The 15160-nt window shown below is 36.6% G+C and overlaps 1 protein-coding gene across 2 annotated transcripts in view; it reads left to right on the forward strand.

The window, feature by feature from the left end:
• Window positions 1–859: 859 nt before the first annotated feature.
• The window catches only part of NUP160 (nucleoporin 160), a 39076-nt gene continuing 24775 nt past the window's right edge, over window positions 860–15160 (forward strand). Inside the window, exons 1-12 of one of the 2 annotated variants that reach the window (XM_039354360.1) lie at window positions 860–985; window positions 1116–1224; window positions 4467–4677; window positions 5720–5942; window positions 7441–7525; window positions 8405–8519; window positions 9543–9701; window positions 10459–10557; window positions 10807–10904; window positions 12525–12609; window positions 13558–13626; window positions 15061–15144. In XM_039354360.1, the coding sequence (XP_039210294.1) occupies window positions 883–985; window positions 1116–1224; window positions 4467–4677; window positions 5720–5942; window positions 7441–7525; window positions 8405–8519; window positions 9543–9701; window positions 10459–10557; window positions 10807–10904; window positions 12525–12609; window positions 13558–13626; window positions 15061–15144 (1440 nt within the window). In that variant the 5' untranslated portion in view covers window positions 860–882. The remainder of the gene's footprint in view (window positions 986–1115; window positions 1225–4466; window positions 4678–5719; window positions 5943–7440; window positions 7526–8404; window positions 8520–9542; window positions 9702–10458; window positions 10558–10806; window positions 10905–12524; window positions 12610–13557; window positions 13627–15060; window positions 15145–15160) is intronic. The other variant, XM_039354362.1, reaches the window with a different exon arrangement.

Here is a 15160-nt window from a genome sequence, read left to right on the forward strand (position 1 = left end):
CAAAGCTTCAGTTTCAACCAGAGATATACAGTGATATTCTTACATTGTTTTAATGTAATTCCACCCCAGTATACTTTGTGAAACCATCTTTCTTTAAAAAGGCACTACAGTACTGAATTAAATAAGGTTCTTGGCTATATATATATATATATAAGTCAACAATATTGAAGTACTAATGCCCTCTAGGGACGTAGCCTAGGATTATTCAGCACTGCTTGAAAATCAGGCAGTTGCAACTACTGCCAATTCATCCAAGACTATCCATTGCTTCTGTCCTTCCTTCAAGTCTTTGGAGAATAGAAAGGAATAGGAATAGAACAGAATATAATTCTTTATTGACCAAGTGTGATTGGACGTGCACAAGCTCTCAGTGTACTAGTTGACCTTTTCTTCTTTGCGGCAGCCCCTTAGAAGATATTGGAACACTATCATGTCACACTTAATTCTTTTCATTAAATTAGGCATACCCAATTCCTGCCACCCTTCTTCATATGCAACATCTAAGTCTAAAACAAAACAAAGATCCAATTCCATCTAATGGATGCAATTCCATAAAAAAGGCAAAGCACACTCACATACAAGCTAAACTAATTTCAATAGGCAACCAATAAATCGCCTTTAATTGGGCGACGGGGCTTTCCATTTCAACATTCGTTCAAAGAGATTTCATATTTGCAGCTTAAAGCAAGTTGAAGGGCAGCGAGCCTTCTTGAACTCAAGCACACAAAAGGAAACCCCCACTTCTGTTTCGCCCGGGAAAAAAAAAAAACCAAAACGTTTCGCTCCGCGCCTCCCGCGATGCACCGCGAATGGCGCTCCGTCCGCCGCGCGTGCTTCCTCCTATCCCGTGAGCCCTTGTGGCAGCACGCGCGGGAAGAGAAGATGGCGGCGGCGGTGGGACTGGCCGAGCGGGGCTATTTGGAGCTCGGTGGGGCGGAGCGGAGCGCACGGGGCGGCGTCCGTGAACTCGTATTCAGCCTCCCAGGTGGAAGACACTGGCGGGAGGCAGGGGGTGCAGGTTGCTGCGTGGGTGTCCTTCCCGGGATCTGCATACACCAAGAGCATCCATGCTGGCGCGCGGGGACTGATCCGCCTCCCTTGTCCATCTTTTGCAGGTGGTGACGCGTCCTCCTCGGCCGTGCGGTATCCTGACAGCGCCGGAGGGTTTTGGTACCAAGAGAATGCACAGCTGGGCTCGGTGACTAGAAACCGCTTTATTCATTGGTGAGTGATCGGAGGAAGCTTACCTCCCAAGCAGACAAATGTATAGATTCGTAGAGCTGGGAGGGACCTTGGAGGTCTTCTAGACCAGCCCCCTGCCCAAGACAAGAGTCCTTATTCCATCCCGGACAAATAATTGTCCAGTCTTTTCTTGAAAACTCCCAGTGAAGGTGCACCCACAGCTCCAGGAGGCAAGCTGTTCCATTGACTAATCGTCTGTTTACTCCCGCTGACGAGTGCTGAGCTAGTAAGATTCAGAACTGCTGTATCCTGTTTGGGCTAAGTTTGCACTTCAACATAGACATTGTTTGGTCCCTTTGGTCTTTATTTCTATCTTAGTGGGAATGGTGGATTGGCCAGGCATAGCTGATGTTTGCTTTAAAAATAAAATCTCTCCTGGCTCCTTATTATAAGTAGTTATCCAAAGAAAGTTGATACATTTGGGGCAGGTACTGCTTTCTTTGGTTCTTACCTGTTTTTCACTAAATCCAAATATGAGAAATATGAGGTGATTTACTCACATTTAAAGGAATGTTATGTAACTCAATTCCCTGTTGGTGGTCCCTGAGACTGGGACAGCATATCAGAAACTGAAGTTAGGGATCAGATGGTGACATAAAACAATTCATTTCATGCACTTGGTTCCTATGCATGTGACATTCAATTTGCATTTTAAAATGCCAGTAGGAACATTGTAGAAAGGTCTGCTTACGCTTGCCACTATATCTAGGTTGAGGAGGCATGAATCAGGTGGCAGGTCTTCTCTTTTGCTGTCTTAGTATGTCAAAATTCTTCGTCTCTGAAAGTTCAGGTTAGCAGCCCCTTCCCTCCTGCCATGTTAAAAAATTATTAAAACAACACTTTCCCAACATAGTTTTTAGCTGGATACAATTATCTGGTACATTTGGGATTTTTGTTATGCATCTGTCTTTTGGTTTTTATTATATGTATATAATCTTGTATATTGCCTACACTGCAGTTTGGAAAAGTTTAAAAGAGGGTTAAATAATTTTGAATTCATTTCCATTCTACTTGTGGAGAAAAATAGAATTTCAAATAATTGGTTATAAAATGAATGAGTACCATGAAAACATTGGTAATTGCTGTAATCAAGTAGTTGCATGAATGCTCCTTAGAAATCTGGACACTATACATTAGAGTTGACTTTTTAGAAAAACAACATTGAGCTGAATTTATTAGCATGAAAACATGTTTCACATGTTTAATGAAGTAAACTGTAACAATAAAGATTTCCCCATCTGTCCTCTGACTTTCGTATGAGATTGGTCAATAGGTAGAGAATTTAAACATTATCACAAGCTATCATTCTGCTTTCTCTGATCTGTGAAATGGAAAAGAAGCAATAGCAATTTGGAGTGAGGAATAATTCAATTTGCTTCCCTCATTTCCCCTTAGACAATGCCAGATAAACATATTAAATGTTTCCAGGCAATCTAGGTACATAGGTAATGCAACCCCTTGAAAGTGACAGTAAATTCACATCAGCCAACAAACTTAGCTAAAAGTAAACATGTATTGAGAAGAAAATTAAAAGAAAATTGGAAAAGAAAAATAGCTGAAAATTATAAAAGTAAATAAGTTGGTTTGTCTTGAACCATGTACTGAAATAAACAATTGAATAGACGTACTCACCACTTCATTTCAAAAGTATTTCATGCATTGGAATTAATTGGGTTCAGCTAGGAATATAAAGTAGCAAGTAGAAATTAAACCGAAATACATTTTATGTGATGGTATGCTATTCAGTTTGACAACTTTGGTTGACAGCTGCTTTCTGGCCTGTAGGCAACATACAACTGAACAGGAGAAGGGCTAGCAGTGGGCAATTAATGTAATTGACTTACTTAGAGTAAACAGGCAAAAGAGTTAGCAGTTTTCACTATCACATGGATCTGTTTATGGGCAAAGGGATGCTAGTTAGGAAGTAGAAACAGGAAGAATCACTCATCCAACTCAGAAACATAACAGTCAATCAGGACCAGACTCTGCCACACAAGTCAGGGATGCTAGGCACAGTGGATGTATCTCGCCATATGCTAAATTTAGAGATTGTAAGGCAGCGGCTCCCAACCTTTTCTATACCCCGCACCCTTAGAACATTTCTGATACATTCTTTCACGCCTTACAAAAGTTCAAAATAATGAATTATGCATATACACTATAATTTTGAAACTTCTAAACCCAAGTTTTTCACACCCTCGATTGGGAACCCCTGTTATAAGGAGTTGCATTTATAGTCACATACTTTTATTGGACTTAAGACACTTGAAGGAGCTAGCTTGATCAATACAGCAATGAATACTTAGTGTTCCATGGCGTTTGAAAAAGCTGTTTCCAACTCTTTAAGCCAAACATGTTTTCCTAAGTTTTATGCAGCATCTGTGGAGGTTAACCATATGATCCCAGGGGAAGTTGTAGCTGTTATTTACAGGTGCTACATGAGTGCTCCTGTGCATTCTAAAGCACCTTCAAAATCAAATTATATCTCCGGCCTATTGATTAATGTCATGGCAATTCCAAATTCAATTATTGTAATAGCCTGAGACAATGTTTCTGCTGGCTTGATCCTCCTCCTTTTGTCATAACCCATTAAATAGGGGGAATTAATAAAGGATATAAAGAATCCTCCAGGAACATACAACTATACTAGGAACAATTCCGTTTATAGTTTTTTATTATTATTATTATTCAGAAATCATGCTTTGCTTTCCTCCTAACAAGCAGGAAGTATTAGTCACAATGCATCGTTGATTTATGATTGGTTTATTAAGAGAAACACAGACCTTGTTTGTACATAAAACTAAACAAAACAATTCATTTGGATTTGCTAGCTGCATCTACTGGCAAGAAAAGCCAAGAAAGGTGATTGAACAATATATACCAGTAGTGTACCAATTTAATATTTGCTCCCAAGTAAGCAAAAATTCTGAACAATTCTGATTTATTGTGGCGTATAAATACATTCTGGGTTTGCTTTTTAGTTTCTTATTTGTTCCTGAACTTTGCACAAAGTCCTCTAAACCAGGGATGTCAAACTGCCGGCCCGTGGGCCAGACGCATCGCGTGGAAGCCTCACCCACCCCATTGCCGGCAATGGCAAAACTGGCCTGATACATTGCACAATGTCACGTAGAGTTTGACATGCTTGCTGTAAACAGAAAATATTGGGATTGGCTGTTTATTATTTGTGTAAACTTGCTATATGCATTTGTTTCTTTTTGCAGGACAACCTCAGGCGGGACATTAGAACTGGTAGAGGAATCCCTTGACATAAACCTTTTGAACAATGCTGTTCAGATCAGATTTCAAAATTGTAATCTCTTGCCGCAAGGGGTACACATCTTTGAGACCCAAAATCATGTTGTTATACTGGTTTCAACCAATCAGACAGTACATAGATTGATGTTACCTCATCCAGCTCGGATGTATAGAAATGTAAGTAATCTATTCTAATATATCTATTAAAAAATTCTAAGATTATTAAGTTAGAGACAACATTATTTTAGTTGAAGAAGTCAAATTGCAGATTTGTTTGCTTCTGTTCTTTCCCTGCATGCCATTTCTCCTAATAATATATTAACTCCTGTCACATCCAAATCTTGGTGCTTATTTGAAGACTCATATAAACTAAGTCCATTTTTTCAGTTGGATGTTGAATTATTTTATATGGAATAAAATTATTTACATAGCTTCATATTGAAAAATATTCTGGGGATAAATTTAAACAGATTGGAACATGCAAATTGCGCAGTCTAAGCTATTAATGATAAAATGGTATGAAGTGAGGAAGTCCATTGATTAGTGAGAGAATATGTAGTTAGTGTGTGTCAAACATCAATTCCTGGTCTTTTCTGTCAGATTTTGGAATCAGATAATTTTGACACTTTCTCCTGAGACTATAGAGAGCTAGTGCTTGGATTTGCACAAAGTGATAATTTCCCATAGTTAGCTGAGTATAATATGAAAACTATATTGTGGCTTAAATTGTGACGTAAGAGGTGTGCTTAAGTACAGCTGGTACCTTTGTTTTATTATAATTTTATGTTATAGTTACATATATAGTCTGAATCTGAACAGGAAAATTAATATATGATAATCTATAATTTCAACCAATATATAAAAACAGGCCTGATATAAAATCAAAATATAAAAAGAGACTCTTATAAAGAGAAAACAATGTAAATGGTGTCAGCAGACTAGTGCCTAAAGGTTGGTGAGATACTAAGAGAACAAGTATTGTCAAAATGTATCAGGTGTAATTTGGTTTGTTGGAAAAGGGTTGCTGGATAAACTTCTTAAAACATGGGCTAAATACTATAAGAAAATGTTTTGTCTAATCTTTTTCTTGTTTCAGAAATTCAGTTTTTGAAATCATACTTTATACAATAGGAATATTAATAGAAAAGTCATTTTATCATTTTTCTTCTTCAATGTTATACTTTCTTGTTGATAATTATATCCCTGCTTTTTTTTTTAGGAGCTGATTACAGAAAGTCAAATGCAGTCTGTTTTCACAGATATTGGAAAACTTCATTTTAGAGATCCGTTGAACTACTGTGTGATCCCCACAGTTCCTGGGTTGTCACCTAATTCCACTGCTTCAGCAGCTTGGCTTACCAGTGATGGAGGATCTCTGTTTGCTCTGCCATCTGCTTCTGGTGGGATTTTTGTCCTTAACCTACCACCTTATGATGCTCATGGTAAGTGTATATAAATTATAAAAAGGCAGGTGATTCAAAGGTTAAAGGAAAAAGGACATCTGTTGGAATGTTGTAGCTAGTTGTGTTCCCTGTAGCAGTTGCATTGCTATCCTATTTAATACCATAAATACGATACAGATAATCCTTGGGTCATATGATCAAAGTTCGGGCACTTGGCAACTGGCACCTATTTATGATGGTTGCAGTGTCTTCGAGTCACGTGATCACCTTTTGCGATCTTCTGACAAACAAAATCAATAGGGAAGCCAGATTCACGAAACAATCCTTTACTAACTTAACCAACTGCAGTGATTCTCTTAACAACCGGGGCAAAAAAAGGTCGTAAAATGGCGCAAAACTCACTGAAAAACTATCTTAGCAATGGCAGTTTTGGGCTCAGTAGTGCTTGTAATTCGAGGACTACCTTATAGACATTCTATTTCAAGTTACAAATAGTCCTCAACTTACAACAGTTTGTTTAGTGACTGTTCAAAGTTACAACAGCACTGAAAAAAGCGACTTATGACTGTTTTTCACATGACCGTTGCAGCATCCTCATGATCATATGATCAAAATCCGAATACTCGGCAACAGGCGTGTATTTATGATGGCTGCAGTGTCCTGGGGTCCTTCTGACAAGCAAACCCAATAGGGAAACCAGATTCACTTAAACATAGTACTAACCTAACAACTGCAGTGATTCACTGTGGCAAGGAAGGTCATTAAATGGGGTAAAACTCACTTAACAACTGTCTTGTTAGCAACATAAATTTTGGGCTCGACTGTGGTCATATGTTGAGGACTACCTGTACATTTCCCTCAGAAATTCAATTTTGTAGTGAAACGTACCGTAATTTTAAATACATAGAAGACAGAAAGGAGTTCTCATATCAACAGATTTTATAAAGTGATGTAGCAAAGCAGTTCAGCTAAGAGAAGTAGAAACATTCGGTTTGCAACTCATACAGATGCCACTTTGCGCATGGAGTTTCCTAAAAGTCACTTTCATTCTCTCCCCCTTGTATTCTTTTAGATTTAAATCATTTCAAGTACAAAGCTTAGTAAAATGTTCTCTTTTGAGGGCAAAACATCCCATATTAAACTTAAAACAGGGCTGTTTCCAAGTTCTGAGAACACTGTGATTTGAATTCAAAACCATTTTGTTCTTGAAAATGGAAGGTTTTGTGATTGAAACAGATCAAAGTAAAACATTGCAATCAATGCTGATTTTAAATTAAAAGTGATTTAAAACTGATTTAAATTAAAAATTTGTTCTGATTAATTATTTTAAGAAATAAAGAATAACCTTGTCTTTGTTTGGACCACCAGCAGACTCTTATATAAGTTCTAATTATCCACAATTAACAGATCAACTAAGTAATACATTTATTTTACATGTCCTTTTATAGAATTCACTAAAGACTATCAGATTTAATTGCATTTTTATTATATTGTCAGATTTAAACAAATTGCTAAAGATTGTTTTCTTATTTTTTAGAGATGCCTTCAACTTCATTTGTGGAGTTGAAACAGAGTTCAGTCATGCAGCGCTTGCTTACGGGTTGGATGCCAACTGCCATCAGGCTAGTATTTTGATGATAAGCAGTTAAGGCTTATAATTAGAGTTTAATTAGAACTCTTAAAGCTTACACAGCAACAAATAGAGTAATTGGAAGTGGCATTGGAATGAATGAAATGTGAAAGGGAAATCGAGAACCTGGGTCTGGAGACGTAAAGATAAGCAGATAAAAAGTTAAAAAAAAACCAAAGCAGGAGGAGAGCTACTGAAGGCACCCAGTTGCACAGGAAAAGGGTATCTCTCACTTTTTGTAATTGGCTGTGCTCCCAATAGCAATAAATTTCTTGTGGTGCTCAAGACAGAGAGGAGATGGCTGTCTTCACCTAAACTACAAGAAAATGGAGTTGTGAGAATAATAATAGGCTGTTTTGAAAAATGTGGCATGAAATTGTAATCAATTCTTGCTTGGTTATTTTGGAGTTTAAACTTCTCCAGGTTGTTCATTATAGTAGTGCCCTTCATGATTAATTTGAAGTTTTATGCATGACAAATTATAATATTCTTTCTCCTGAAAGGAGAACTGCTGCAAAGAAAAGACAGGTGCCTTACTTGTAAAATAGTGCTTCAGCTAAATTCAAAATGCCCTGTTTAGTCAATATTCAATTAAGATATCAATAATAATTACGATGTTAATAATTATAAATATTAATTATTATTATTGTTATTATTAATAGTAATAGTAATCGTAGTAAACAATTATTGACATCTCAATAAAGATGTCATTTATACCTCATTAATAAAGTTTAATAGTATTCCAGTTGGTCATTACTACAATAGAGCAGTTGTAATGTTAGATATCGTGGAAAAAACTCATGCAGATTCATTGATTTCTCCTTAGTGCTTGCTTCTGTATTTATTATTGTTATTGTTACTGTTTTTACAGAGGGGATCAAAATCCTTCAGATCTTCCTGTTAGTTTATCTGTCCACTGTCGTGAACATGACGCACTTCTCTTTGCACTCTACCAAGATCATAAACTTCGGATGTGGTCTTATAAAGTGAGTAATCTTTTACTTTTGTTTGTTAATTAATTGTTAATATACCAACCAGTTGGTAATCATCAAAGTGGTTTGTGTCATGGGTCTCATCTTGACTCTTTGATCTACACCCCCAATGGATATACTTGCTCACCTCAGTTTCATGAATTTGGATAAATATTCAGCACAATGAGCTTCGTGGTTCAGTCAGGCTTTAGGAATGAGCTGGTGGCTTTCAGCCAGGACTAATGTTCTTCCTGTTGTGGATTCAAGGATTCTACACTGAACCATCTGATATGGAGTGCAGTCATATTCTGTAGTGCTCATTAGTAATTACTGAGGGGGTTTGTATAAGAGACTTCTCTACCTCTTCCCTTTACTACATTGTGGGAGGCTTCGTTATGTTGTAAGCATTGGACACTATCCCTTAATTGTGAACATGAATTGAGTTCAGAATCATGGTACATTTTCATTTTCGAGCAGAAAAAAAAATATTACTCCTTTGTCTCATTGTACCTCCAATCCTCTATGTCATGAAAAATCTGATGAAAGATTTGAGGGACCTCTCAGAATACCTGGGTAGATAATACTGGAATAAAGATGATGAAGTTGAAGGATGAGGAGAGGAGAAAGGGGAAGAAGAGGAAGAAGAGGAAGTAGTAGTAGCAGCAGCAGTAGTAATTACAATAAAGGAAACAGAAAGAGATTATTGGCCCAAAATATCTCTTCCTCCCCTTCTTTCTGTCAATGTAGTGTTTTGGGCAGTATTAATATTAACTGCATAAAAATACCCCTAGACCTGTTATGAAAGCAGATGACATTTTTACAGATAAACCTGAATGACAGCAGTTTTTAGCTTAGAACAGAAGCAGATATGTAAAGTTTGAGAATACATTCTAGTATACTACTATCAAAGATACGATGAGCTTGGAAAATTAAACAGAACAAATTGTCTCTCCACTGTCTCACAGTGCTGTGTTTATAATTGTATTTAAATATGTTCGCTTTTTTTCATTTTACTCATCTAGCATCTTATCTTAACAGAATCAAATGTGCCTGATGGTGGCTGATACGCTGGAGTTTGTTCCTGTAAATAAAGATCTGAGACTTATTGGTGGAAGTGGACATAGATTACAGCTGGCATATTCTGAGTCATTGGGGCTTTATATTGGTGTATACTTGCATGCACCCAGACAAGGACAGGTAATGAGAAATTTTGTATTTGGAGAATACAAAGTGTATTTTCTTGAAACTAAAATACTGTCTCCATGATCATTTATAATTTCAGATTATTTGGCAAAGGCAGTTTACAACGATGTATACTTTGTTTTGGAAGCTGAGATAAAAAGCAAAGCTTAAAATGCTGATCATTTCAAATGTTTCCTGTTTTAAACATGGACAATTATGTAACATTGATGCAGGTTAAATATATAAAGATATATACACATGAGGTATGTTTAGAGCAGTGATTCTCAACCTTGGCAGCTTAAAGGTTTGTGGACTTCAACTCCCAGAATTCCCCAGCCAGCATGCCGCCTGAGGAATTCTGGGAGTTGAAATTTACACATCTTCAATCTGCTGAGGTTGAGAAACATTGCCTTAAATATTGATATGCATTGAGTAGCACAAGTTTCTTATCTCTAAAGTAAAATATTGTGCAACTAACTTTAGATACAGAATTGTACTGCCTGAAGTTTCCCATTTGTGGTTCATTCCTCAACTACTTCAAGTTCTGTCAATATGCCTGTACAGCGAGCCAAATACCCCCTTCTGCCTACAGGAAGAAGTTGCATAATTGCTGAGAATTGTTCTTCATTCTATAGTGACTAGACTATCTGATATACGTGGCATGTAGTTATCTTGATTTTTCTAGAATAAAAAATAAATAAAGTGTAAGGATACGGTAAGAATTCATTTCATTTTTATTTGTACTAATTGCAGACTTTTTTCCCCCCTGCAGTTCTGTGTCTTCCAGCTGGTCAGCACAGAGAGTCATCGTTATAGTCTTGATCACATATCATCGTTGTTCACATCTCAGGTTGGAACTGGTAACAATCAGGTCAATGGAGATCAAATGGGTTTCAGATAAAAATAAATACGCAGGTCCTGGATCCTGGGTAATCCTCTTCAAGCTGGAAAGGCTTAATACAGCTATCTTACCTTCCCTCTTACTTGAGCATGGATAATGCCATGAAAAATTATATGTACAATCCTTCTAATTCAATCAGTAGATTCTACATTGTTAACATAATATCCTGTTCTTATAATTTATTTGTTGTTTTAACCCGTTTATGTTGTTTTTATTTAGGAGACACTTATTGATTTTGCTTTAACTACTTCTGAGATCTGGGCACTTTGGCATGATGATGAAAATCAAACTACCGTGAAATACATCAATTTTGAGCAGTAAGTTTTATTCCTCTCAGCTGTTAATTTGCTTAATATATTTCTTTAAAAGAAAATGTAGTGTTGAATATTTTATTGAAAATGTTTCAGAATAAATACATTTGTATGCCAGAGTAGTAGAAGATGATGATAACATTGAGCCAAAAGTTATTCTCCTCTGCATTTTGAAGCCTTAGAATAGGATTAGATTATTTGAAGCTTTAGAATAGGATTAGATTACATAGCCCCGTGTTCTCTATGACCCGAGCTTATAGTGGTCTTGTTAACTAGGCAGGAGAAAGATGTTAACTAGGCAGGAGAAAGACTCTAGAAAGAGTACAGTGAAGAGCAACAAAGATGATTAAGGGACTGGAGGCTAAAACATGTAAGGAATGGTTGCTGGAATTGGGTATGTCTAGTTTAGTGAAGAGAAGGACAAGGGGGGACATGATAGCAGTGTTCCAATATCTCAGGGGCTGCCATAAAGAAGAGGGTGTCAAGCTATTCTCCAAAGCGCCTGAACGCAGGACAAGAAGCAACGGGTGGAAACTAATCAAGGAGAGAAGCAACCTAGAACTCAGGAGAAATTTTCTGACAGTTAGAACAATTAGTCAGTGGAACAACCTTCCTCCAGAAGCTGTGAATGCTCCAACACTGGAAGTTTTAAAGAAGACACTGGACAGCCATTTGTCTGAAATAGTATAGGAGTTCCTGCCTGAGCAGGGGGTTGGACTAGATGATCTCAAAGGTCCCTTCCAACTTATTAATATTATTATTATTGTGCTTCAAACCATTTCCAAATAAGGCTTTAGGCTGAAGATATCCACCGTTTAAATTTCTCACAACATTTCTAAGATGTAAGGGAGGCCCAGTGGCACTGATAATTGATTACAGGTAGTCCTTGACTTACAACCATTTGTTTAGTGATCATTCAAAGTTACAATAGCACTGAAAAATGACTTATGACTATTGCAGCATCTCCATGGTCACATAATCAAAATTCGGAAACTTGGGAACTGGCATGTATTTATGACGGTTGCAATGTCCCCGGGGGGTCATGTGATCACCTTTTGCGACATCCCAGCAAGCAAAGTCAATGGGGAAGCCAGATTCACTTAATAACTGTGTTACTAACTTAAAACTGAACTTAACTGGCAAGAAAAGCCATAAAATGGGGCAAATCTTATTTAACAACTTTCTTAGTAACAGAAATATTGGGCTCAATTGTGGTTTGTGAGTCGAGGACTGCCTGTATGTTTCTAATTAGTGTTTTGTTTTGCAGCTAAACTGCCTCCTGGATTATTTCCTATTAAATAGTTCATAAAAAACAAGAAACCTTACGGGCACTAAGGGAATTGTTGGTTAATGCATCAATGCCAGGGTGAGAACATGGGGGCTTGCCCAAAAGTGTGTACCATTGGAGTAATAGAAAAACCTGACAGTGTATGCACACACATAAGAAAAGAGAGATTGTCATGATAGCATGGCAAAATGTATGTGCTTCTTTTCTAGAAACTGTAATAGGATTGAATTGGAAAGGGGACAATGTGGTAAAATATGATGATTATCTGGAACATAGTCTTTTTATGCATGTGTGTATGTGTGTATTTATATGACTGAAATAATCTAGTCTTGTTTTAGCAATGTTGCTGGTCAGTGGAACCAAGTTTCTGTTCAGCCCCTGCCAGCTGAAGAAGTGAATATACGAGATGACCAGGATCCCAGGGTAAATAAACCTTATGAATTAAGTATGGACACTGTAGTGCTGTATTTATCTTACTTGTACTATAAATGTATGTGTAATATAATAGAAATCTTCCAGTTTGAACAATGAATTTGAATACCAAAGGTTGTGCTGGAAACAAGATCAACAAATAAATCTGGTTGTGCTGAGTGTGCTGGAGGTGTGTGATGGATTGGGGAAGGTGTGTGGCAGTGCACAAGTAGCTGGTGTGAGCACAGAGGGGATGGGGGGAGAGTGCGGGGTGAGGAATACTCCAGAAACTTATAACCTTCCCTGCTAGCTTCCCCATAGATTTTCTGGGGAAGCCAGCAGGGAAAGTTCCAAATGGTGATCATGTGACTGAGGCATTGCAATCAGCCCAAAGTGCAAACCAGATGCCAAGCACCCCAGTTGTGATCATGTGATTGCAGGGATACTGGGATAACCAGAACTCTAAGGATGGTCATAACCAGTTCAGCACTGTTGTTAACTTTGAAAAGTCGCTGAACAAAATGGTTGTAGATCAAGAACAATGTGTATTTGGAAAGATGGGGCATTTGTTACTCCCAAATATGTTAAATATGAAAATATTAACAGTGATTTACATCATTTGAAAAAGGGCATAAGCATACAAATTTAATGTAAATTTAAATGTCTTATCTGTCTACTTTGGATTCAGTAGATTTGTCTATTATTTCAGGGGACTCTCCAGAAAGACGTTGTAGCTGTTGCACCCAAATTTTGTCAAATGAGGAAAATTTGCTTTAATGTCTGTTAAAATGAGATTTACTGTATCTGATATGGCTGTTGACATTCCAATTGTTGACAGATTTGAGAACCTGCGAAACATCATGCCATTCACAATTTTAGTGCAAAAAATAGCATCACACCTTAGTTTTTAAAAAAATCATACAAATCTGAATTGATACCAATTATAGTGATTTTTTACAGGAAACGTTTACAGAGGCTATCTTCCTGCCTGGTCAGTTCACAAATGCAGCTTTGCTTAAAGCTTTACAGGTGAGTAACCGTCATTATTTGTTGGGGAATTTGTGCTAACTAAGCAAAATTAAAAAGCCAAAGTTTACATCTTTTTTTGACACAAAATGGCAATGTTGGATTGCAACGAAAGGACATAATAATTTTCTCCAGTTCATAATTCTTAGTGATTTTCTATTAGTGTCATCTGAAAATAGCATTCTCTTGGATAAGCAGTTGATCAGACTAAATTTGAAGCATAAACCTTAGTATTAAATTACAGGATCCTATCATTGGGCAACAAATCACAATATGTAGTACTAGTAAGTAGCATTTTTAAACCAGGCTTCCATTGTGCAGTGAAGTGTAAAACATCCTGTTTCATAATTTTAGAAAATTAAAATATTAGCTAATATTTGATTAGTGGGCCTGGTTAAATCTTTTTTCCAAGTAAATAATTTGCCCTATACGAGTTAACATATTCTCTCCAACTAACATTTAGTAGACATAAGTGGTAGGAATTTACTTCTGTATTCAACAGTGTCTGAACAAATACGTTTTTAAATGCTTAGTTCTCTGAAAAAAGTTGATACATGTGACAAGGCACTTGAATTAAAATAGAAGGTTATTGATCAGATGAGGTAATTATACACTTGTAAAACAGGATATTATAGATAATTTAGGGAAAGTATTGCAGTGGAATAGGGTTTGTCTGAAGAAAAGAAACTATTTGATGATCTAACGTTTTATTCTCAGAGACAGGAAATCAAAATAAAGTCAGTACAGAGTTTCAGTATTAATAAAAATACCATATGATAACTATGTCTAAATAGAGTGAGTTCTGTAATTTAATAAATGGCATGTTAATAATATGCAATTTTGGAGTGACAAAGGAAATATTAATTGTTGATAATAACAAAAGAATGCACAAGAGCAGAAAACTACATTATTAAGTTTCACACAAAGAAACAGATGAAATCAAGTGTTGACAAAGCTTTGCTTGATCAGATGTGAAGTCTTTGGTATTCCCTGAGTTTGACTGGAAGTGAAATACATTTCATACCACGTACTTTAGAAATATATATATATATTAATAATTTACAGTCCAAGATGAAACGCTAGTAATACATCTGATCGGAAGCCACAAATGGTCTTGAAGGCAATGTCTCTAATTAAAGGTTAAGGCAACAGTATAAGAATGGTTTGATGACACTGGAAGACTAAAATTATTGTAGCAGATTTTGGAAGAAAATTGGAAGCAAGGAAATGATCTGCTCATGAGATAGCATTTTAATTAAATAAGATGGATGTTAACTTGATAAGGAAGTCTGATATGATCAAAACTTGGTTCATTGCTCTTCTAAACCTTTTTAAACTAACAGTTTGCCTTTTTGTGTGTAAAAGGAACATGTATGAAATTGTGCCACTTAAGATTAAGAAGTGTAACTCTCTTTTTCTCTATATATATATTTATAGATTTTTTCTCAAGAAGCTGAGAGATACAAAGACCTGTCATGGAATGAACTGAAAAAAGAAATTACTATCGCTCTAGAAGATGAGGTGAGATTAGATTTAT

The sequence above is a fragment of the Crotalus tigris genome, unplaced genomic scaffold (assembly GCF_016545835.1).
Source record: "Crotalus tigris isolate CLP2741 ecotype Arizona unplaced genomic scaffold, ASM1654583v1 scf7180000018550.1270297659:1495590, whole genome shotgun sequence".
NCBI classification, from domain to species: Eukaryota; Metazoa; Chordata; class Lepidosauria; order Squamata; family Viperidae; genus Crotalus; species Crotalus tigris.